The sequence below is a fragment of the Theropithecus gelada genome, chromosome 20, assembly GCF_003255815.1.
Source record: "Theropithecus gelada isolate Dixy chromosome 20, Tgel_1.0, whole genome shotgun sequence".
Lineage (NCBI taxonomy): Eukaryota > Metazoa > Chordata > Mammalia > Primates > Cercopithecidae > Theropithecus > Theropithecus gelada.
The window spans coordinates 39,553,357-39,578,476 of NC_037688.1; the positions used below are offsets into that span (position 1 = coordinate 39,553,357).

Consider the following 25,120-nt stretch of genomic DNA (forward strand, 5'->3'; position numbering starts at 1 on the left):
CCAAGGCTTTCAGAAACCCCTCCTCTCTTTGCGGCCCAGGATATACCCCCTACAGAGCTACATTTTGGGGAGAAATGGTTCCACAAGAAGGTGGAGAAGAGGACGAGTGCCGAGAAGTTGCTGCAGGAATACTGCATGGAGACGGGGGGCAAGGACGGCACCTTCCTGGTTCGGGAGAGCGAGACCTTCCCCAATGACTACACCCTGTCCTTCTGGTAATGCCCCCGACCCAGGGAACACCAGCCTTCTCCTCCACGCTGGCTGGATGAGGCAGGGTGGCAAGTGGTTCTAGCTCAGGCAGGAATTGGGCATTCTGGGACCTGAATCCCAGGTTTCATTTGTCACGCTCTTCTAGGCTGGGACAAGAGTGAGGTGGGTGTGACTCACCTGGGCACAGTAATCCAGATTAATGAAATTTCAGGGCAGTCTTTTAAAAAATCAAAAGTAATGCAAAAAAGTCTGTGATGAACAAAATACGAACATTTTAGACAAAGACAAGATCTGACCCTACACTTAGATGATGTGGCCTCACTCACTTCCCCCGGCCCTGGCCCTGGAGTGGGTCCTGCAGCTCTGGATGATTCAGACAGCCTTCTAGCATCTCTGTCTCCTCCGTAAAAGGGGGACGCTATAGCTGTCCTTTTGAAGCCATCATAGGCTGTGATGAGCTTGTGCATTCATTCATCCACTCACTTATCCATGTCTCAGTGCATTAAAAGATACTTCTTGAGGGCATGCCCTGTGCTAGGCGCGGTACTTACGCCAGACAAATGTCTTTGTCCTCCTGGACATTAGCGTCTTTCGAAGGAGATGGGCAATGAAAAAGTAGTCACTCAGATGATATGCAAGTATAGTTGTGATGAGTGCAGTGAAACAAGGCAAGATAAAGGGACATCGCTCCCTTTATTGGGGGGTTTTAATGTGAGTTGGGATTTATGAAAGTCTGTGAGAGAAGACGCTGATGCCACGATGTGGGGAATGGTCTGGAAAACCTTCCTGAAAGAAGATGAGACCTGAAAGAGGGAAATTATAATTCTGTCACTTAAAAAAAAATTGTGATAGGGTCTTGCTCTGTCGCCTAGGCTGTAGTACAATGGTGCGATCTCGGTTCACTGCAGCCTCGAACTCCTGGCTCAAGCAATCCTATCTCAGCCATTTAAGTAGCTGGGACTACGGGCACATGCCACGACACCTGGGTAATTTTTAAACTTTTTTGTAGAGCTGGAGTCTCACTACGTTGCCCAGGCTGGTTTTGAACTCAGCTTAAGCAGTCCTCTGGCCTCGGCCTCCTAAAGCACTAGGATTACAGCTGTAAGCCATTGCACCTGGCTGAAAATTAGAATACTAATAACACGCAAACGATACTGGACACCTAAATGATGCTTACCATGTGCCGGGCGGTATTCCAGACACCTCGTGTGTGTGGTCTCGTTTGCTCTTCAGGATGCCTCTTGGAGGTGGACACCGTTATCATGCCTGTCAGACCGCTAGGGTAGTAATACACCATGGCTCAGGACGGGTGACCTACTCCAGGACACTTAGCTCATATGTGGCAGGGCTGGGATTTGAATCCAGGCATCCTGGCTCTAGAGAAGCAGTTATATAGATAAGAGGGGGATGGGGTGGGGTGTGGGAAGTAGGTAGACTGTTCTAGAATCCAGGCTGAGGGTCTAGCCTATGCTAAGGGCCTGCATCCGTTTTTTTTTTTTTTTTTTTTTTTTTGAGATGGAGTCTCGCTCCGTTACCCAGGCTGGGGTGCAGTGGCGCAATCTCGGCTCACTGCAACCTCCACCTCCCGGGTACAAGTGATTCTCCTGCCTCAGCCTTCCAAGTAGGATTACAGGCATGTACCACCATGCTGAGCTAATTTTTGTATTTTTAGTAGAGACGAGATTTCACTGTGTTGGCCAGGCTGGTCTCGAACTCCTGACCTCAGGCGATCCATGCACCTCGGCCTCCCAAAGTGTTGTGATTACAAGCGTGAGCCACTGCACCCAGCCTCTTGTGTCTGTTCTAGGAGCAGAGGGAAGGTTGTGTGGCCATATGTGATGTCCCCGCCTTGGAGGCCCTGGCTGCCGCAGTGGCCTGGCCTGTGTTCTCCCAGCCCTGATGGTGTCCTCTCCCCGCAGGCGGTCAGGCCGGGTGCAGCACTGCCGGATCCGTTCCACCATGGAAGGTGGAACCCTAAAGTACTACCTGACTGACAACCTCACCTTCAGCAGCATCTATGCTCTCATCCAGCACTACCGCGAGACGCACCTGCGCTGCGCCGAGTTCGAGCTGCGGCTCACGGACCCTGTGCCCAACCCCAACCCCCACGAGTCCAAGCCGTACGTGTCTGAGAGTGGAGCAGGAGGCAGGCGGTGGTCGGGTTAGCTTCTCCAGGCAGAGAAGCTGGCCTAGTGGTTCAGCCAGGCCAGACCCCCAGGACACCCTTGCCCGGGCCCATCAGGGTCTCAAAATTGCCGAGGTGGTGGGTTTCCAAATTCCTGGCACCACGAGCTGTGTCCTTTTCTCTTTTCTTTGTTTCCTCCCCTCTCTTTTCTCCTTTCCCTTTCTTCTACTTTGTCTTCATAGCCCCGACGCTTTGGGCTTTGATTTTCAGAGGGTCATTCTGGCCCAGGATATCCTCCTACCTTTCAGAGCTCCTTCCTGTTTGTTCTGAAAATGAACAAGAAAACAATGATGGTAAAAGTCTCCCTTTGATTGTTTTTCTAGTGAAATGAGTATCAAGGTAGGCCTTGTGAAGGGTCGACAAATCCCGGGAATAAAGAAAAAACCATTTTTAGGCAGAAAGCTGCTAACATGTACATTTCCGAGGAGGCCGTATTACTTATAGCAACTTTTTTTTTTTCCCCCACTTTTTCTGTCAAATTTTCCTATGGATTGCCTCTTAAAACTTGCTATTTCTTATCTTAAGAAATAACCCGAAAACTACCCAAAATCCTGTGAAACTCCTGCTGTGCTATCTTCAGTTTTCGGAGACACGTGGTAATAACTGTGCCTCCTTAGGCACCTGGCTTTTCAGCTTTGGGCTGCTTGGGTGGATGAAGAGAAGTCAGTTTTTTGAGACTGGGTGTTGCTCTGTTGCCCAGGCTGGAGTGCAGCGGAACAATCAGGGCTCACAGCAGCCTCGAGCTCCTGGGCTCAAGTGATCCTCCCACCTCAGCCTTCTATCTGGGACTACAGGTGTGTGCCACTGTGCCCAACTAATTAATTAATTTATGTTGAGACCGGGTCTTGCTCTGTCTCCCAGGCTGGAGTGCAACGGCACAGTCTCAGCTCACTGCAACCTCTGCCTCCCAGGTTCAAGAGATTCTTGTGCCTCAGCCTCCTGAGTAGATGGGATAATAGGCTCATGCCACTGGGCCTGGCTAATATTTTTTTTTTTTTTTTGAGACAATCTCGTTCTGCCACCCAGGCTGGAGTGCAGTGGCATGATCTCGGCTCACTGCAACCTCCGCCTCCTGGGTTCAAGTGATTCTCCTGCGTCAGCCTCCTGAGTAGCTGGGACTACAGGTGCACGCCACCATGCCTGGCTACTTTTTTGTATTTTTAGTTGAGACGGGGTTTCACCTTGTTAACCAGGATGATCTCAGTCTCCTGACCTCATGATCCACCTGCCTCGGCCTCCCAAAGTGCTGGGATTACAGGCGTGAGCCACTGTGCCTGGCCCAATTTTTGTATTTTTAGTAGAGATGGGCTTTCACCATGTTGGTCAGGCTGGTCTCAAACTCCTGGCTTCAAGCGATCTGCCTGCCTTGGCCTCCCAAAGTGCTGGGATTACAGGCATAAGCCACTGTGCCCAGTCTGTTTTATTTTTTTATAGAGATGGGGTCTCATTGTATTGGCCAGGCTGGTCTCAAACTCCTGACCCCAAGTGATTCTCCCGCCTCAGCCTCCCAAAGTGCTGGGATTTCAGGTGTGAACCACTGTGCCTGGCCCAGTGTATTATTTTGGGCTTGAAACAGATCCACAGGGTCTCCCACTGTTCTTTTTACAAATTGCTATTTTCTGAGGTGTTTTTGGCTGGGGAAGCCCACTGTGTGATTTCCATGGTCATTTCCAGGGCCAGGTTCCAGGTGTCACTGGCCCCGTTATCTTGCCCTCTGCGGGTGGCCCACTGACAGCCTGGAGGCCACTCACCTGGCTGTTTTCCCTGGCCCTGTGCTGCAGGTGGTACTATGAGAGCCTGAGCCGCGGAGAGGCAGAGGACATGCTGATGAGGATCCCCCGGGACGGAGCCTTCCTGATCCGGAAGCGAGAGGGAAGCGACTCCTACGCCATCACCTTCAGGTGGGTGCAAGGGTGGGAGGCATACGCCCTCCAGAGGGGCTTGGCAAGGACAGGTGCGGAGAGACAAGGGGGAATTTCAGGTGTGGGCTCACCTGCAGTGTCCCCCCATGAACCTCCCCACCCCACCCTGAGCATCAGCGACAACAACAATAATCACAGCAAAAGCCGCTGCGAGAATGTGCGCTGCAGCGTGCCAGGCACAGTCTGCGTTCTCCAGGCAGGATGCCCTGTAGTAACTCACTTTGGCTTCCAGTAACATGACCATGATCCATATTTCTCAGAGGAGGAAACTGAGGCACAGCAAGATTAAGTAACTTGCTGAAGCAGGCAGCCAGTAAGTGGTGGAGGTGGGATTCGAACCCAGACAACCTAGGCCTGTGATGATATAGATCTGTTTCCTCCCATCTGCAGCTGCTGCCCAACCACCTCTAGGCCTGTGGTTCTCTAATTTTACCCCAAAACACCAGATTCCCCCACTTTCACTAATGACAAGGAGTGGAGGAATGACTCAGACTCCGTGTAGCACACTGTCCCTCCGTCTTCCCAGCACCAGGGTTTCCCTGCATATTCTTACGGTGGTAACCGTCTGCCATATGTTGAGTTCCTAACTGTGTTCTAGACACTGGGCTGCCTTTGAGGCCTCATCTGATTGAAACCTTTGCTACAGCCTGTGAGAGGGAGGTCTAGTTATTACAAGGGAGGAAACAGGCCCAGAGAGGTTAAGTGACCTGCCTGGAGTCACACAGCCTCATACTGAGTCTGAGGTTCAGATGCAGGCCTATTCGTCTCCAAAGCCTTAAGCTCTTCACTCCAGAGTCTCCAGCCAGAGGCTTGGGGGCCAAATCAGGCCTGCGGGCGTCTTTTGTACACTGGTGGGAAAAACTGAGAAATTTCACTGAAAACCTCAGAGATTGCTTCTTGTGAAAAATGGGAGGCAGTGAACACTCTGGGCCTGTGTTTCACATGGGTGCAGTGGTTCTGGCTGCATGGCAGCTGCTGTTGGGTGTGTGGTTTGCCCCTGCCCACTCCTCTCCCCATTCCCTGTGCCCTGGTCCCATCCCCTGGCGACCCTGCCAGGCTGCCCCCTGGGTGTTTGGATTTCCCTTCCTCCTTGCCTGCACCACTGTGCCTGAGCCACCTCCGTGGGGACTGTGGTGACGGTCATTATCACTGCAGTTTACTGAGGACCTACTGTGTGCTGGCTCCAGCCAGAGGGCAGCCTCCTGCCAGCATGGCTCTTCTGTACTCTGTGTTCCCAAGAGGACGACCTGGGCTTCTCAGCACTGGTGCTTCTGCCCTTTGCTCTTTCCCCTAAACCTCTTGGTGGTGCCTCCTCAGCCTGGATAGGGAGGAGGTGTGTTCAGTCCGCTGCGCATGGATTGAAGGCCTGCTGTGCGCCAGGCCCCAGGTGGGGTGTTGGCACTCCCACTGTGCTGTCATACTGTGCAAGTGATGGCAACTAAACTCAACCGGCTGAAACTGAGGTGCTCAAGGGGTGAGACAGCTCTGACACACCCGGGTCGGGGCCTCGCCTGACGATGGTCGGGATGCCACCTGTGTGTGCATGCTGGCGTTACTCTCCATCAGCTTCTGTCTCAGGTGGCGGTACCTTGGGCTGCCAGGACAGTGTCCGGCAGAAAGGATGGCCCCCTCCCTGAGCCAGGTGGCATGATTCTGACGGGCCGTCTGGGGATGGGGTTGGTGTCACTTCAGTGGGACACGTGGATGAAGAGGTTGGGTGGGTCCTCAGGTTGATTGCCTGATTTACATACACGCCCCATTCAGTTTGTGAGCCTATCTTCCCCATGAGATTGGAGGTGTCTTGAGAATGGAAGTTTTTATTTTTTAGGAGTTAATAGATGTTTGGTGAACACCTACTGTGTGCCGGGCCCTGTGCTGGGCTCCAGAAATGCAGGAGTGATAAAAACAGCCCAGCCGTTGCTCTCTCAGGCTAATGGTCTGGCAGGGATGAGACATCGCCTTACTCCAAGTATTTCTTGTTTCTGATCCGTTCCTGCTTATGTAACATTGGCTGGGATGTAGTTGGTGGTTGGTGAATGCTGGCTCAATGAATCAATCAGCAAGGATGGCAGCTCCCCACCTCCCCCACCGCCCACTGTCATGGAAGCTGTGTCCCCACAGTGTTTCTCAAAGAGGAGGGGTGTGAGGACTGATCCCGTTGTGTTGGGATGTTGAACTTCCCTGGTCTCCACCCACTGCATGTCTATCTGGGACCCTAAGTCATTGTAACAATCAAAAATACCACCCTCATCCCTGCCCCGGGAGATACACTTTTTCAAACCCACTGTGGTCAGGGTTTGGGGTGAGGCGTCACTGTCCTTCACTGAGAAGCACTGAGGACGTTTGAGCACATAAGGAAATCAGTGTAATATTTTGTGGTGAGTGCTACAGAGGGATTGGTCAGGCAGGGTGGTGGAGGGTGAGTAGGGGCCCTCCAGGGGAACGGATGGGGAATTTGGACCAGGCAGTGGGGGAACACAGGTCTGGAGGAACTTCTCCTTGCCCTCTGCATATTTGTAAAGTACCTCTCCTGTGCCAGGCACTGTTCTGGGCTCTGGGGATGTGTACTAAACTTCTGGATAGATTTCCCCAGGAGAGGAGAAACACCTGCTTTCAAATCCTCAAAGGAAGTGTTGAGTTGTTGCCTGGTTGTGATTGGTGGAAGGCATCTCTTGGGCAGGATGAGGGGTTTCTCAGTGAAGCTGAGACCTCAGGCCGTGGCTGTGGCATCCATGCTCCAGGAGGTTGGGAGATGCAACTCGTATTCCAGCCCTGTTCCCATCTCCCCTTTTGATTCTCTTTTCTCCCAGGGAAGTTAGTTGTGGGTTGATTTCAGTTATGTTTTCCAAACCATTCACTTACTGAGTCCTGCCTGAGTGCCAGACACAGTGCCGAGGGCTTACCCCGAATCACCTAATAGACGATGATCCTAATGCTCCTATGAGACAGGGGTTGTGGATCCCCGATGCTGTGGATCGGGAAACTGAGGCTTAGGGGTTCCCTGTGGAAAGAGCCGGAACCTGACCTCAGCTCTCTACCTTGGTACCCCAGAGCCCCCCTGCCCTGAGAAACTCTTATAAAAAGTTGTAAAGTTAATTTTTAATTACATGAATATTGCAGGAATATATTCTCTCTATAAAAAATTAAGACATTACCCTGAAGGCTAAAGCCCCCTGTGGTCCTTCTAATCTCAGTAGAGATATCCTGGTAGAAAGCACAGTTTGCTAGTTGGTGTGTCCATTCAGACATTTAAAAAATAAATACGTGTTTATGCATGTCTGTGCCTATGGAAAATATATGGTGCCATTTTGTGTGTGGGTATTTTTGTTCTATTTTTGAAAAATACAAATGGGATCATTCTGCAGCTTTTCTACTCAGCAGTGTTTCTTTTCTTTCCTCTGTTTTTTAGAAGGAATAAATATTTAATAAAATATCACTGCAAATAAACCACTGAATCAGAAGTCTTCTAGCGTTTTGTTTTCACAGGCCTTTTTGAAGAAATGGCTTAAAGGAATATATATGTATTTTTCAAAAGACTGGAAATCCTTTTTAAAAAAGAAATAAATATTTGAAAACAATAAAAAGTCTCTCTATAGTGCAAAAAATGTCTTGATTTTTTCCCTGCTATGCAAAATTGTTAAATGAGTAGTATGCCCATAGAAACTATGCACCTAGATGCTTTTCCTAATTTATTTAATTGGCAAATAAAAGCTGCATATATGTATCATGTACAACATAGTGTTTTGAAATATGTATACGTGGTGAAATGGCTAAATTGAGATAATAACATATGCACTATCACACATAATTAACCATTTCTTTAGTGTGTGATGAGACTTAAAGTCTACCCTCAGCAATTTTCAAGAATACAGGACTTTTTTTTTGTTTGTTTTTGAGATGGAGTCTTGCTCTGTCACCCAGTCTGGAGTGCAGCGGCATGATCTTGGCTCACTGCAACCCCTACCTCCTGGGTTCAAGTGATTCACCTGCCTCAGGCTCCTGAGTAGCTGGGATTACAGGCATGCACCACCATGCCTGGCTAATTTTTGTGTTTTTAGTAAAGACAGGGTTTCACCATGTTGGCCAGGCTGGTATCGAACTCCTGCCCTCAGGTGGTCCACCCTTCTTGGCCTCCCAAAGTGCTGGGATTACAGGTGGGAGCCACCATGCCTGGCCCGGACTTTGTTATTGACTATAGTCCCTATGCTGTACCACAGATCTCTTGAACTTATTCCTCTTGTCTAACTGAAATTTCGTACCCTTTGACCAACATAACCTCAACACTCCCTACCTCCCCCTGCCCCAGACCCTGGTAACCACCATTCTACTCTCCACTTCCATGAGTTTAAATCTTCTTAGGTTTCACATACGAGATCATGTGGTACTTGTTTTTCTGTGCCTGGCTTATTTCACACAGCAGTGTCCTCCAGGTTCATCCATGTTGTTGCAAATGACAGGCTTTCCTTCTTTTTTGAAGCTGAATGGTATTCCATTATGTAAATGTACCACATTTTCTTTATCCATTTATCTGTTGATGGGCAGGCTGATTCTACACCTTGGCTATGGTGAATGGTGCTATGAACATGGGAGTGCAGCTTTCTCTTTGACATACTGATTTCCTTTCTTTCGGATATATACCCAGAAGTGGGATTTCTGCATCCCATGGTGTTCCATTTTTAATTTTTTGAGGAACCTCTGTACTGTTTTCCATAGTGGCTATGCTAATTTACAGTCCCACCCACCAGGTGCGGTGTCCCTTTTTCTCCACATCCCCACCAGCACTTCTCCTTTAGCTAACAGCCATTCTGACAGGTGTGAGGTGACATCTCATTGTGGTTTTAATTTGCATTTCTCTGATTAGTGATGTTGAATATTTTTTATGTAACCGTTGGCCATTTATATATCTTCTTTTGAGAAATATCTATTCAGATCCTTTGGTCCTTTCTTTTGAGACAGAGTCTCACTCTGTCATCCAGGCTGGAGTACAGTGGCATGATCTCAGCTCAGTGCAACCGCCGCCTCCCGGGTTCAAGTGATTCTCATGCCTCAGCCTCCAGAGTGGCTGGGATTACAGGCACCTGCCACCATGCCCAGCCAATTTTTGTATTTTTAGTAAAGACAGGGTTTCATCATGTTGATCAGGCTGGTCTCAAACTCCTGACCTCAAGTGATCTGCCTGCCTTGGCCTCCCAAAGTGCTGGAATTACAGGTGTGTGTGAGCTACCACGCCTGGCCTTTGTCCATTTTTAAATTGGGTCATTTGTTTTCTTACTATTGAGCTGTTTGACTTCCTTATATATTTTCGATATTGACCGCTTACCAGATGTTCAGTTTGCAGATGTTTTTCCCATTCTGTAGGTTGTTTCTTTACTCTGTTGATTCTTTCCTTGGCTATGCAGAAGCCTCTTAGTTTGATATAATCCCATTTGTCCACTTTCAATTTTTGTTGCCTGTGCTTTTGGGGTCATATCTGAAAAATGATTGCCCAGATCAATGTTATGGAGGTTTTCTTCTCTGTTTTTTTCTAGTAGTTTTACAGTTTCAGGTCTTATGTTTAAGTCTTTAATCCATTTTGAGCTGCTTTTTTTGTTTATGGTGTGAGATAAGGGTCTAATTTTCTTCTTTTGAAATATTTATTATTTCTATATAGGAATTTCTTTTGAAATTCTTTTCAATTTTTTAAATCTAGGTTTCCCAACCCTACTTATTTAACAGACTGTCCTTTCCCCCTGGTGGGTTCTAGACATCTTTATTGAAGATCAGTTGACTGTAAACGCATGGATTTATTTCTTGGTTCTTGGTTCTCTATTCTGTTCCACTGGTCTGTGTGTCTGTTTTTATGCCACTGTCATGCTATTTTTTTTTTTTTTTTGAGACGGAGTCTTGCTCTGTCACCCAGGCTGGAGTGTAGTGGTGCGATCTCGGCTCACTGCAAGCTCTGCCTCCCAGGTTCATGCCATTCTCCTGCCTCAGCCTCCCAAGTAGCTGGGACTACACATGCCCGCCACCACACCCGGTTAATTTTTTTGTGTTTTTAGTAGAGACGGGGTTTCACCATTTTAGCCAGGATGGTCTCGATCTCCTGACCTTGTGATCCGCCCACCTTGGCCTCCCAAAGTGCTGGGATTACAGGCGTGAACCACCACACCCGGCCTGTCATGCTATTTTTATTACTGTAGCTTTGTAGTATATTTTGAAGTAAGATAGTGTTATATGTCCAGTTTTGTTATTTTTTGCTCAAAATTGCTTTGGCTATTTGGGGTAGATGTTTTAAAAAAGACCCTCTTGGCTGTAAACTTAGGGTCAAAAATATTTTTCCAGATGTTTCTGACTTGATAAAAGCTAATAAAACCAACCAGGCTCTTCTGTTTGGATTTTTTTCTGCTTCATGTTTCAAACAGATGAAGGAATGAAAGACTTACTTCTTTTTTGAAAAAAAAGTCACTGTTTTTACTAGTTGAGTCACTGAAGACAAGATTTAATAATTTTGATGGGAGGGATTGCAAACATTTTCTGTGAAGGACCACAGAGTGAATATTTTAGTTTTTGCAGGCCATATGGTCTCTGTTGCAGCTGTGCAACTCTGCTGTTACAGTGTGAAAACAGCCCCAGACAATGTATAAACAAATGAACTGTGGCTGTGTTTCAATAAAGCTTTATTTATAAAAGCAGGTGGTGGGCCAGACGTGGCCTACTCTTGACCTAGTTCCCTAGGATGCTCCTAAAGTCAAGTCCTGTAGTTGGGGAGGAGGGGAGGTAAGAGGAGCTGTTGAGTCACTCGGCAATATTTCTTCTGAGACACAGATTCTTCTAGATCTGTTTTGAAAATACCCACACCATTGTTTTCTAATTGTCTTGTATTCCATAGGAGGACTATACCCTGTTTATTTACCCACTTCTCTAAGGCTGGATAACTAGGTTGTATCTAATCAGTGAGGTTTGTATAAAAATTGGTTGGCCACCAGGATCTTGGCATGTCAACCCTGTGTTCTTCCCCCTCCAGGGCTAGGGGCAAGGTGAAGCATTGTCGAATCAACCGGGATGGCCGGCACTTTGTGCTGGGGACCTCCGCCTATTTTGAGAGCCTGGTGGAGCTCGTCAGTTACTACGAGAAGCATTCACTCTACCGAAAGATGAGACTGCGCTACCCCGTGACCCCTGAGCTCCTGGAGCGCTACAACATGGTAGGTGGTGGACTGCCTTATGATTTGGTGCAATTTCTTGTCTGAGGTTGTACCTCATCTGTTCACGAATTCAGCAAACCTCTGAGTATTCACCAGGTGTCTGATACTGCTGTAGGTCCTGGGGATACAAATTGAACACAATAGACAAAGACCCTGCCCTCGTGCTGCTTCTAGTGCAGTGTTGTGCTGCTTCTAGTGTAGTGTTGTGCTGCTTCTAGTGTAGTGTTGGGGAGATGCAACAAATGAGATTTAAAATATCCATAGCATGTTCCAGGTGGTGATGAGTGCTAAGGAGAAAAACACTGGGCCGGTGGATAAAGGGATACAGAGTGATGGAGAAGGGGCCACAGTTTTCAGAGGGTGGTATAGGAAGATCTCATTGAAAAGGATTGAGCCATGTGGGTATCTTCTGGAGGAAGCGAGGATAGCATGTGCAAAGGTCCTGAGGTAGAAGCCTGCCTGGAGGCACTAAGAGGAAGTCAGCATGGCTGGAATGAAGTGAGCCCAAGTCGGGGTAGAGCTAAGTAAGGACGGGGGTTCACAGGTGACTTATCATGCAGGGGCGCATAGGCCATTGTAAGGCCCTGGCTTTTTCTCTGAGTCACTGGAGAGTTCTGGGTTCAGGAGAGACCTGACGTGATTACTGTGTCTCCATTCCTACCACATAGATCATTAATTTATTGAAAAGAGATTTATGGCATTCTGACCATGTGCCAAGAACTGTTCTAGATACTGAGAGTACTGTGGAACAAAATCTGTTTTGGGAAATTTAGGTTCTGGAGAGGAGAGAGAATATACACAATTAAGATGTTTTCAGGTAGCATGAAATACAATAAACAGGATGGTGTGAAAAGGGGTGGACACTACCTTAGGTTGTGGGAGTGGAGATCAGAGAAGGCCACCTTAAAAGGGGAGAATGTGGGCTGAAACATGGAAGACAGCAGTGAATGGGCTCTTGGGAGAAGTGAATGAAGGGGTGGCTCTAGGTAGAGGAGTGGCCACACCGCAAGCCCTAAAGTGACATGGGGAACAGAAAGAAGAGTTAGAGAGGAACAGAGAGGTGGTGGGGGTGGATCTTGGCAGTGGTGTGCTAGTAAATGTTCAAACAGCTCTGAGCGGGGCAGGGGAAGGGACTGGTTTGTAGCATTTGCCAATTTCCATGGTGTAAATACTTCCATGGTGGTCAGTGGTCAGTTTCAAGTTGTTGATGTGCTGTGGTTGAACCTGGAATGTGGAGTCACGAAGTGATGTATGCAGTGGGCTTTTGTGAGCTGGGAGGTCACTCCAGCACACCACTGGATCTTAGGATTTGTGCTTTTACAAAGGAACACGATGCTTGGCATGCAGCAGGCCAGGGCAGGGCCTTTCTGATTTTGGGTTAGTTTCCAAGTCTGGGGACCTTCTTTATAGCTTCTTTCTGTGTCTACTCATGGGCCATAAGAAAATTCTGTGAGGTTTCAACTCCTCTATCAAAGGATAGGTAACCATAAGGAAGTCTAGAACACTTGTTATATGTAAGGGCTATTCGAGGAGCATGGATTATTCTATTTCTTTCTTTCTTTTTTTCCAGGAAAGAGATATAAACTCCCTCTACGATGTCAGCAGAATGTATGTGGATCCCAGTGAAATCAATCCGTCCATGGTAAGTGCTGAACCTCCAATTCACACGATTTCTGAGTCACGAGGCTGATGTGGATTCCATCTTCTTCCCCTGGCAGTTATAACAGGGCAAGGGAAGACTTTGGAAAACCTGGCTAAAATAATTTTTTCTCTTTTTTTTGAGAAGAAAGGATGATTGACAATATGAAGTCTAGTGTCAGGGAAAACGTTAATAGAATTCCATCCAAATGCAACAGTGTTTTGATAAAATTCTGAGGTTTGACGAGCCACCTTTGGGCCAAATGCTTCTAATTAAAAGTCTTTCAAATGTTTTTTGCTCGCTGACGGAGTCCGCAGTGTTTATAAATTCCATTTGGTTCGCTGACCTCCTTGCAGCACAACTGCTATCTCATATTCCCACCCTGACACTGTTGTGTAATTTCATGCAGGTATAGGGATGGATTTTACTTTTAGCCCTTGGCTCCTCCTTGCCATGGTTTAATCTGAAATTTAGTTTGAGCCGGCACAGGAAGAACTGCCGGCTCAAAACTGCGAATTTTCTGTTTGGGGGTCATGTGGCACACGATTAGTGTACAATGCTTGCTTAGGAAGGGCCCCTGCTTGTGGGCTCTGTTGAAATCTAGCGATGACTTTCTTTTTTAAAAATTTATAATCCGTGGCCAATGCAGATCTGTTTCAGAAAGAAATGAAATCTTGAAAAGTTGTGGGCAAATTGAGCTGTGTGTGAAATGCATTAAGAGACCTTAGTAGCAAAAACTTTTGTTAGAAGTGAAGGATGTTTTGGTGACGAGAACAATCACCTCTCTAACCGATGAGTGTTCCTTCCTGTGGCCTTGGAGACCGGCTCCGGTCCTCATATCCATCCTTGAAGCAGGATACGCAGGTAGAGGCTGCTCTGTGTGCAGGCGGGGGAGAGAAAGGCGAGGGCTCTGCTTAGCCTCTGGCCTCCAGCTGCAGATCCCTGTGGCAGGGCTTCTAGAACTCACACTGCTTCTTATGAAACATCATGAACTATGGCAATCACTCACATTGATGGATCCAGTTCTGGGCTGAGCCACTTAAAACAGCTGGTTGATGTGGGGCAAGTTACTGTCTCTCTCTGCATCTCAGTATTCTCATCTGTAAAATGGGCATAATCATATAACTACCTACCTGTTATGGTTGTTGTAAGGATTAAAGGAGATACCTTAAGGCTTGGAACAATGCTTTCACTATACTATAGTTAGCACTTAAGAATTGCAAGCTGTTGTCAGTTTTATCATTATACATATGATCTCATGTAATAGTCGTAACAACCCTGTGAAATATATAAAAATTTAATTCCCATTTCACAGATGGGGGAACTGAGGATCAGAGAGACTCAAACTTATATTATTATTCAAAGGCAGAGCAATGATTTGAACCTACATATCTGACTCCATAGCCTGTGTTCTGAGGAAAAGTTTTACTGGGTTCCCTGTGAAATTCCCATTTCCTTCGGGTGGGAGGAGAAGGAAGCCACTGATTTAAATAGATTTGACAATGTCACAGCTTTTCCCACTAATATTTGCTTGCCGTGTGGGTGTTCATTTATGCCCACCAGGCAAAAGGCATGAAAACAAATTCACTGCAGAAAATTTCTATACCAAGGAAGTTCTATCTTAGATCTGTGAACAGAGACCACTTTTTGATGAATTTCATGGAGGAGAAGCTCAGTGACTCTTACAAAATGTCAAGGTCCTGCAGGAGTGTAGATAGGGGATTGTTGACCTACAGGAAAAGAGCAGTGAGGCCCTCAGGACAGGCAGGAAGAATGGGGTTGCCCTTAAACTTCTGGGAGGCTTGCTGAGCACAGGCACTGTGATGACAGTCTTGGCTTAATCTAAAAGGCATATCCTTTCTTTGTTGAGGAAATTGACCAATATGGTGTCACTACAATAGAGGGTCACTCCCACCCTAACCCTAAGCCTAACCTTAAACCCTAACCTCTAACCCCAACTCTAAGCCTGAACTCTAACCCTAACCCCAGCTAAACCCTAACTCCTAACCCCTAACCCTTAACCTCAACCCAGGTACCCTTGGTTCTGACTAGGTCAGTTCTCCTTCACTCCCTAGTGACTTTTTGGGGTCTTGGATTCTCTGCAATGCCAGTCCCTCTCCAGCAGGTGACTTTGTAACCTTGGCCTGAAGCCTCCTGCTCCTCAGTGAGAAGAACTAAATGGTGCCTGGGAACGCAGCCGCCTCCCTCCCCTCCTGTCCCTGGCCTGACCTTTTCCTTCTTGTTTTCCCTGAAAGCCTCAGAGAACCGTGAAAGCTCTGTATGACTACAAAGCCAAGCGAAGCGATGAGCTGAGCTTCTGCCGTGGTGCCCTCATCCACAATGTCTCCAAGGAGCCCGGGGGCTGGTAAGGCTGAATAGAGGCTGGGCTGCTTGGCACGGGGGCTTGACTTGTCCTTTCTTGGTGATGAGACTCAGGTGCTGGCCAAGTCTGACCCCCTTTGTCTGTCATCCTGGGCTGGCTTTGACCTCTTGTGTTAAGTCCCTTTTTAGGAAGGTGGCTTGGTGCATGCTCCATTTGAGAAAATGGACAAACAACAGTATTAACAGTTATCAACATATCATATCATATATTGTATATTATTATAATTACAACAGCAGCTACCATTTATTGAAGTCTTACTAAGTGGCAAGCAGTCTGCTAATTGGTTTCATGCGTTGTCTAACCAAATCTTCAACCAAATCTTCATTACTCCCTGTGATCAGGACTATGATGATCCCCACTTTAAAAATGCGGCGAATGAGACTTTCCAAGTCACAAAAATAAATACTAAATACTAAATAGTGCAGGCGCTTTACAATACACAAGACTGTGTGTTATTTCCAATTCAAATTCTTATGCTATTCCATAGTCCTGTGCTGTACGCAATGGCCACATCCTGAATTGAAGACAATACGTCTTTAGGGCAAAGGTACCTGGGTATGCTAGGGTTTAGTACCACTTCGCTTTTTAACCTTGGAAGAAAAATTCGCTGCCCACCGATAGGTTTCTGGGCAAGTGGTTTTGTAGGGTGACTTCTGTCTGAGAGCAGTAAGAACTCGCTCATATTAAACCGGTGAGCACTGGTTTAAGTACCTCAGAGACTGGCATTTCTGCCTCCCATAAGATAACTAGACCTGGCTTAGAAATCTGAATAGCAGCATGCATGGAGTGCTTATGTGTGTCAAGCACTGTTTTAAGCACATTTGAAATAACTCACATCATTTGAAATAAGTCAATTAATCCACATGATGACTGTAAAAGGTTGGTTCTGTCGTTACCTGCATTTTACAGATGAGGAAACTGAAGACTTGAGAAGTACAGTCACTTGTCCAGGGCCACATAGCAGGCTGAAATTTGAACCCCCAGAGCCTACACTCTTAACCCCATTCATCTGCTAAGTCCTTCCCTGTCCTCTTGCAAGGTGCCTTAATCCAGGGATTGTCAAACTTTTTCTTAAAATCAGGAGAACCTCATTGCAAACCAATTCATACCTAGATTCCCCAGAACCAAAAATGCAGCCGAGTTATCTGCTGAGCTGGAGTAGGGGCATAGACCTGCCCTGTTTGGCCTCCTTGCTGACATCACAGTCCCTACTGCAGCCCCTGCTGCTTCCCCTTGGAGGCTCCCACAGTGTTGTCCATCTGCTTCTCCCAGTTCAGAGGCTTGGCTTTGCCCCCAAGTCCCTCCACTCAAAGTGGCACAGAGTTGAGGTCTCTTCCAGGCACACTGGCTTTCCCTCATTGTGCTCCTGTCCCTGCCTTGGTCAACATCCTGGTGCTCACTGGGTGGGTGACTGTCATTTTTGGAGTTGTGGGTGGAGTCCAGGTGACTACTCCAAATCACAGTTTTCCATTTTTTGTGAGACGGCTTCACGCCTTTCTATGACTCTGATAGGCAGTTCTCTGAATTTTGAAGGCTCTTGTCTTAAGAGACTGGCAGAAGTTTGTTTGGCAAGGGAGTGTGGGCAAACCGCCCAGCGGCTGTGGTCATTGCTCTCTCTGATGGCAGTAGTGGTACAGGGGGCTGCCTGTGTGAAACGGCCTTTTTTGCATACTCCCAAACTGGTTCCCCTGTAGCTAGGGGACCAAACAGTTGTTGTCTGAACCAAGATGCTCCTTGAGTGAAGGGAATGTAAAGTGCTCAGTCCTGGATAGATGGTATATATGATCGCTGTAAATACAGCCAGCCCTTGCCAGAAGTGCATCTGGAGAAATGGTGCAGAGGGCGTGAAAAGCGCTTGCAACCCGCGGTCCTGTGTCTCTGCTAGGTGAATTGGTAGCATCAGTCCTCACTCTGCTTATTCAGACCAGAAAAGTGTTAATTTCTTCCCACCACCGTGGAGTACAGACTTGATTAAGATCCAGAAAGATCTGGGTACAGTGGCTCATGCCTGTAATCCCAGCACTTTGGGAGGCCAAGGCGGGCGGATCACTTGAGGTCAGGAGTTTGAGACCAGCTTGGCCAACATGGTGAAACCCTGTCTCTCCTAAAAATACAAAAATTAGCCAGACGTGGTGGCGCATGCCTGTAATTCCAGCTACTTGGGAGGCTGAGGCAGGAGAATTGCCTGAACCCGGGAGGTGAAGGTTGCAGTGAGCCGAGATCGTGCCATGCACTCCAGCCTGGGTGATAGAGTGAGACCCTGTCTCAAAAACAAAACAAACAAACAAAAAGATCCAGAAAGATCTCGTATAGTGGGGAAGATAATAACGGGTAATTATACATTAAGCATAAGGTGTGGCTGCTCGGATGACTGTGGAGACAGGATGCCAGGGGACCACAGAGGAAGAGTGCTCAGCCTAGGGGGCAGTCAGGGAAGACTCCCTGGGAGAGGAAATGCCCAACCTGAGTCTTAAATTAGTGGGGGGAAACTGGGTACCAAGGGTATGGGCCAAGGCATGGAAGCCAGGCAGCGTGGCAGAGGCATGATGGGGATGATGAGTCATCTGGAGCAAATGTCATGGAGAGTTAGGAGGTGACGTCTGGGAGTCCTGGGGTCACACTATGCTGTGCTGTGGTTGCCATGTTGAAGAGTCTGGGCTGGATTCCAGAGGACCTGGGGAGCCATCATGTGGCGTGGTCAGAGGTACATTTTGGAGAGTCCCTGGCTACAGAAAGTGGCTCAAGAGATGGGCAGGTTGAAGGGAGGGGGTTTGCGTGTCTGGGCATGGACTTGCCGGGAGGAATCAATCTTACAGGTGCTCTCCGTCTGGTGGGGTCCAGGAACATTCATAGATGGATTATGTCCCGTGTTGTTAGTGTCATTATAAAGATAGAGAACAGTGTTTTAGCTGAATAATAATAAGAGCTAACACTATTGAGTATTTACTGTGCACTAGGTAGGCGCTGTCCTAAGCACTCAGCTTTTGTTAATTTAGAGTTCCAATAAAACGCTCTGAGGGAAGCACTCGCATTTGCCCATTTTGCAGATGGATAGTCGGAGGCACAGAAAGCCTCCACCGTCAGTGGGAGAGCTGGAATTTCATTCCAGCCTGTCTGCCTCCAGAACCACCTTCTCTCTAAATTCACAACCTCCCTGAAATGGGGGTAAACTTGTCTTGTATGGTCTCTGACTTCCACTTAAAGCACTGAAACTTCTGACTTGGGGTATCTTTGATCAAACATTAAGATCATGTGATGAGGGAAATCAGACCCCAATAACTCATTGGTAATTAAAAAAAAAAAGAAGTTGCCTTTGAAATGCTCCGTTGTCACAGATAGTGACACTGGTCACCTGGCCACTTGCTGCCTGTCACCATCAGAATCAAGCCAGCAGTTGGGGGTTAATAAGTAGTAGTGGGGAATGCATGCCACCTGGTGACAGCCCCCCATGTCCTTCTTATCCAGGTGGAAAGGAGACTATGGAACCAGGATCCAGCAGTACTTCCCATCCAACTACGTCGAGGACATCTCAACGGCAGATGTCGAGGAGCTGGAAAAGCAGGTGAGCCCCCCTCTTTGATGCTGTTGCAGGAAGAAGGGATCTGCGGGTCCAGTTTTTCAGGGACCTGTGCCATCTCGCTGGTTGAATTTTTCCGAGTGCTGCTCGTGGTCTCTGTGGAGCTCTGGATCAGGAAAGACAGAGTGATAGGGAAATTGAGATTGAGTTGTTGCGGGTGAGTTGCTGTGACAAACCGGCCGTGATTTAATCAGGTTGTGCTGGGCTTGGAAGGGTTTGAATATGCAGGAGAATTCCCACTGGAGTGAAAGTGGCCAAATGGGGAATTTGTCCTTTGCTTAAGCAGCTTGCAAATGAAACACATGTATGTTGGGCAGCCAGACATTGAGAACGTGCTTGGGTTGAGTAAGCAAGTGGGTCTAACCAGAAGGTGAGATGAGGCCTTCCTGGTGACTTTGTAAACCTGGTGGTGGTTCCCTTGCTGCCTCTTGTTTAGAGAGCAGCCACATGCAGCGTGCCAGTGCTGCAGCAAGGATGACTTCTTTGTAATGAGGACTTTAAGATCCCGTTAGAGCCCCAGGTGTTTATTTTCTAAGGGAGGTAGGGCAATCTTGGAAGGCTTCCTGGAGGAAGGAGTATTTGAGCCTTAAAAGTCAAGTTAGAGTTCAACAGCAAGAGACTGGCAGAAGGGAGTTCCAAGTGGGAGGTACAGTCTAAGCAAAGGTGTGGCAGTGGGAATGTGGTTGTGTCCTGTGTGCTTGGGCTGAGGCAGAGACGTGAAGCCCTTGCTGCGTCTGTATACTGCGCTGCCCTTACCTGAGCATCAACATTTGCCTGGTGCAGGGGCTGAGGGTTGGGGTGGTGCAGGCAATGAGTGGATGCCTGGTTCTGCCACCTCTCCTAAGCCCAAGATATTCTTCGTCTCAGCCAGACCCTGGGATGGTTCGAGTGTGCAATGGGAGGCAGAGCTGGAAAGGGTGATGGGGGCTCTGAAAGTCTTAAAAACCAGATCACAGAGCATAGGCGTTGCTTCCACAGGACATGGGGAGCCACAGAAGGTTCTTGAGCTGGGCTTTAGTAGGCAAAAGAGTCTCATTTTGTAATAAGGTCAGATAAATGGTCTAGGATGTGTTTTGAAACCAGATCTGAGGAAGCATTGTGAAATCTGTTCCAGAATTCACAAGGCACGTTTTTACGGATTGGAAAATGAAACTCCTAACCTCCTGGCACCCTCTCCGCGCCAGGTCCCTATCAGCTCCATGCTTCATTATTTAGCTCTCTCCCCGTAGACGTATCTGGTAATGAAAATGCATTTTAAACAGTTCCACAGGCAGTGTCGCTGCTAAACGGTGTGCTTTGGAAACCGGTTGTCTTTTTATTATTCCCGTTACAACTAACCTGAGTTATGTCTTGTTTCTTCATAGATTATTGAAGACAATCCCTTAGGGTCTCTTTGCAGAGGAATATTGGACCTCAATACCTATAACGTCGGTAGGTGCATACATCATCTTAGCCTGGATTCCCACCCCTATCCCCCATGGGTTGACCTCAGCCCCGCCCTACACCGGGATGTGGCTGACACAGGGTCCTGTCTTGAATGCCAGCTCCTTCCCTGGCTGTAGCTGAGTATTTAGGTCAGACTGGTCAGTGAGTATGATGCTATGTCTGCTATTAATCTCTGCTAAAACTGTAAATGCTAAAACAGGGTCTGGTACATAAGTGCTAGATGGTGGTTAGCGGACATTATTACCAACATCACTCTTACTATCTCAGGATCCGCCTGTGTTTCCCATGCGTTTCGAAGGAAAGCTGAGCTGTCAGCCTGGCCGAAACGCAGCATGGAGTTGGGAGTCTCGGGTTCTAAGCCCAGCTCTGCCTCTCTGTTGCTATGAGACCACAGACCTGTCACTTCTCCTCTTTGAACCTCTGCTTCCTGGTTGCTCTGATGGGGCCCAGGAAACCCAGCCCGCCCATGTTGACTGTGCTGCAAGGGGACGTGAAGGCGTGGCCCCGAGGCCAGGCTTGTCCAGTGGTGGCCGGGGTCTCGTGTGTGCTGGGCTTCCTGGGTCTTGAGCCTGCCTGCTTTGAAGTGGGTGTGGTGCAGCTCCCATGTGAAGGGACTCTGTAGCAGGCCTCCTTGTTCTGGGCAGCCCATGACCCTCCCTGGGAAGGCATGGGCATGGTTCCCTGGGACTCAGGTGACAGCAGCCCCAGGAACTTCGTGTTTCTATTACCAGTGCTCTGCTTTACACGTTAATTAATTATTATTATTATTTTTTGCGATAGAGTCTCTGTCACCTATGCTGGAGTGCAGTGGTGTGATCTTGGCTCATGCAGCCTCTGCCTCCTGGATTCACGTGATTCTCCTGCCTCAGCCTCCCGAGTAGCCGGGATTATAGGTGTGTGCCACTGCGCCTGGCTAATTTTTGTATTTTTAGTAGAGATGGGGTTTTGCCATGTCGGCCTTAACTCCTGAGCTCAAGTGATCTGCCTGCCTTGGCCTCCCCAAGTGCTGGGATTGCAGGCATGAGCCACCGCGCCCAGCCTACGTTCCACATTTGTTACCTGCTGCTTTTCCTTTACAACGATCCAGCAGGATAGGTCGGAGAGGGAGTCTTTGCTCCCATTACCAGATGAGAAAATCAAGGTCCTAAGTGACCACCGCACGTGCTGAGGTCCTGTGGGCTGGGGGGTGCGGGATCCCTGCGTCCACTTCTGGTGCTCTCTGCATCATCTTCCCCCATCCCTGTATTTGCAGAGCAGAGGCACATGGCTCAGTGGTTCTGAGTAGAAATCTTGGAGTCAGGTTTGAACGGAGCCTCAATTTTACTGCTACTAGCTGTGTGACCTTCCATGTGTTACTTTCTCTTCATCAGCCTCAGTTTTGCCTCCTGTAAAATGGGCCTAGCAAAAGCAGGGTGCCTGTAGTCCCAGCTACTCAGGAGGCTGAGGCGGGTGGATCCCTTGAGTCCCAAGAGTTTGAGACCAGCCTGGGTAATGTAGTAAGACCTCAAAATCTTAAAAAAAAAAAAAAAAAAAAAAGATGGAGTACGTGTAATCTGCTTAGAATATTGTCTGGAATATAAGAGCTCAGAAATCTTAGCTACTGATATTTGGCAGATAAGTTTCCCTGTCATAATCTTTTCTTCTCTGTAAGATGCTTTCTCTGTGTCTAGAGAAGCCATGCCACATTTCTCTCCTAGCTTCTGGTGACTCCTTGGTGTTTTTGGCTTGTGGCTGCATTCTTCAGTCTCCACATTTGCCTGCACATGGCTTTCTCCCTTGTGTCTGCATCTGTTTTTAAAGCCATTTAGCCGGGTGTGGTGGCTCATTCCTGTAATCCCAGCACTTTGGGAGGCCAAGGCGAGTGGATTGCTTGAGCTCAGTTCGAGACCAGCCCTGGGCAACATGGTGAAACCCCTCTCTACAAAAAACACAAAAATTAGCCAGGCTTGGTGGTGTGCACCTGTGGTCCCAGCTACTTGGGAGGCTGAGGTGGGAGGATTGCATGATCTTAGAAGGTGGAGGCTGCAGTAAGCCAAGATCGCACCACTGTGCTTCAGCCTGGGTGACAGAGTGCGACCCTGTCAAAAAAAAAAAAAAACAAACCATTTAAATTATTTATTCTTTATGTATAAAATATTATACATAACACAGAAAATTATGCACAATATCCTAAGTGAAACAATCAGTTCATAAAATTTTATGTATTGTAGGTAAACATTTTGTAAAAAGGCCAAGTTTTGCATAGTTATATTTTAAATCTTTTTAAAATGAACATGTATTGCTTTAGTAATTTGTAAAAAATATTTATGATGAGTGCAAAAAGCATTTTCTAATTGGTCAATCAAAAAGATTTTCAGTGTTTCTTTTGATCAATATGAACATGTGTCTATAAAGTGGACAAGAGGGTATTTTTTTCAGGTTCTCTCATGCATTTTAATTTTTTTTTTCCCCCTGCATCTTAAGTGTCCCTCTCCTTTCTCTTACAAGGATACTGGTACTTGTTGGGTGTTGGAATTGCCCTAAATCCAAGATGATCTCATTTTGAGATCCTTAACCTAAGTACATCTGCAACAACCCTATAAGGTCCCATTCACAGATACTGGTGACCCGACCCATCTTTTTGGAGGACACTACTGAATCCCCCGCATCCCTTGAGCAGTGATGTGTGTGACGCGTACCTACCCCGATGGAAAGTAGACGTTCCCATCAGTGCTAACCGTGATCATAGCAGTGGCGGTTGGTCCATGAGAGAAACGGCTCAGGCAGGGTGCAGTCTGGTCTTTGTGGCCCTCTAATAGGCTGATCGGGACATTTCTTACTCTCTCCCCCAAGTGAAAGCCCCACAGGGAAAAAACCAGAAGCCCTTTGTCTTCATCCTGGAGCCCAAGAAGCAGGGCGATCCTCCGGTGGAGTTTGCCACAGACAGGGTGGAGGAGCTCTTCGAGTGGTTTCAGAGCATCCGAGAGATCACCTGGAAGATTGACACCAAGGTAGGCACCTGCTCACCGGGTGCAGGTGGGCCTGCATTCTCAGGGCTCTGGTGCTCAGCTGAGGCTGTGGGTGGGTCCAGGCAGCAGGATGAGCAGATCCAGGTGCTATTCAGAACTGGGGGAGGAGACCAGGTGGGTTCAGACAATAGGAGAGGCAGGGATAGCGGAGCTGCCCTGGGAAGGTGGGTCTGGTCGTCTGGTTCGAACCTTCAGAAGGCTGAGTGCGTGCAGCAATGCTCAGTGATGAGGTCTGTGCGGCCTACATATCTTACCAAGGAAGTTACTGCCTTCCTTGTTTTGAATAGTTTCTAAGTATATAAAGCAGTCTGGATCCTCCCCACAGAAAATGCTCACTGAGCTCACCTGCCTGGACCTGGAACGGGCTCTGAGAACACAGCAAATCAGCGAGACGCGGTTCTTTCCAGTGGAGGAACTTCCCTTCTAGATGGGAATGACCTTTTCAGGGCTGTCCTACCTGAAGTACTAGTCTCTGGCTGGAGGTGTTTTGGGAAGGTGTGAGCTTCTGGATAAGAACAGGAGGTCTAGGAGTTGGGCATACTGGAGTTTGCATCCTGGCAGGGCTGGACCCTGGGCAAGCAACCACACTTCTCTGGGCCTCAGTTTCCTTGTCTGCAAAATGAGGAACCACATTCATAACTCAAAAGTACTTAATCACTGCCTTGCCATTATATCAGAGCGACATGGGCAAGTGCCACCCTGTGTTTGATGATGGAGTTAGGGCTGTCCTTGTGGCTGCAGAACTGGAAAGAAATTGTAGGGTTTCCTATGGACCCATTTGCTTCTAAGGTAGATCTTGACCCCAAGGGCTGATTAAAGCCTTCTTGGGGCGTCTCGTGCCTTCCGACTTCTGGCTAGCGTCAGTGAGTCTCTCCTCCAAGATACTTAGTCATCCACCAGTGGCCAGGTCATTTTTTTTCCCCCTGGGAGGGCCTCACATCTTGGCCAGTCCCTGGTCACGACAGGATCGCTGTGTCCTCTTTAGGAGACTTTGCAGAGGGGGCCGGTCCATGGGTACCCTCACTGGTGGGACATCGTCTTTCTCTGACCTAGGATCTCCTGGGGGCCTTCCCTAGGGCTCCTAATTCTTCCCATGGCTTTTCACACCACCAGCCATGGGGGAGGAACCATGAGCTTGTGGCCAGCTGTGCTGTCCGTCTGGGTTTCCCAGTGAAGCCATCTCTTCTAGGCCCTCGAGTGCCTCTGATGCTGCAGTACAGCTCTGAGGCACAGGGGGGCGCCACAACCCTGAGGTTTATTTGAAAAATCTCCAAATAGCGTATTCCGGCTCTCTCTGCTTTGCGTAATGGGGAAAAGTGTTACTTCCCTAGAAGGCTCTCTCTCTCCCCTGCCTCGCACCTCCTCTCCTGCCGCGTGAGGGTTTCTGAAATGAAGCTGAGCTGTTCAAGGCTGCTGTTGGCGGCCTTTGGTCTACATTCCTTCCTAATTGGTTTTTATATTTGCTGAGATTTCATGAGAATGATTTTTAAAGTCCTATTATGACATCTGAGGGGTAAAAAAAAAAACAAAACGGGACAGCAGAGTTGACGGAGTTCCCGCACTGAG

The 25,120-nt window shown here is 47.9% G+C and overlaps 1 protein-coding gene across 1 annotated transcript in view; it reads left to right on the top strand.

The window, feature by feature from the left end:
• PLCG2 (phospholipase C gamma 2) overlaps positions 1–25,120 on the top strand; it is a 184,705-nt gene that overhangs the window by 131,579 nt on the left and 28,006 nt on the right. The window contains exons 17-25 of the mRNA XM_025370127.1: positions 40–215; positions 2,130–2,330; positions 4,177–4,296; positions 11,321–11,501; positions 13,072–13,143; positions 15,396–15,505; positions 18,989–19,085; positions 20,465–20,531; positions 23,379–23,536. Coding sequence (XP_025225912.1) covers positions 40–215; positions 2,130–2,330; positions 4,177–4,296; positions 11,321–11,501; positions 13,072–13,143; positions 15,396–15,505; positions 18,989–19,085; positions 20,465–20,531; positions 23,379–23,536 — 1,182 coding nt within the window. The remainder of the gene's footprint in view (positions 1–39; positions 216–2,129; positions 2,331–4,176; positions 4,297–11,320; positions 11,502–13,071; positions 13,144–15,395; positions 15,506–18,988; positions 19,086–20,464; positions 20,532–23,378; positions 23,537–25,120) is intronic.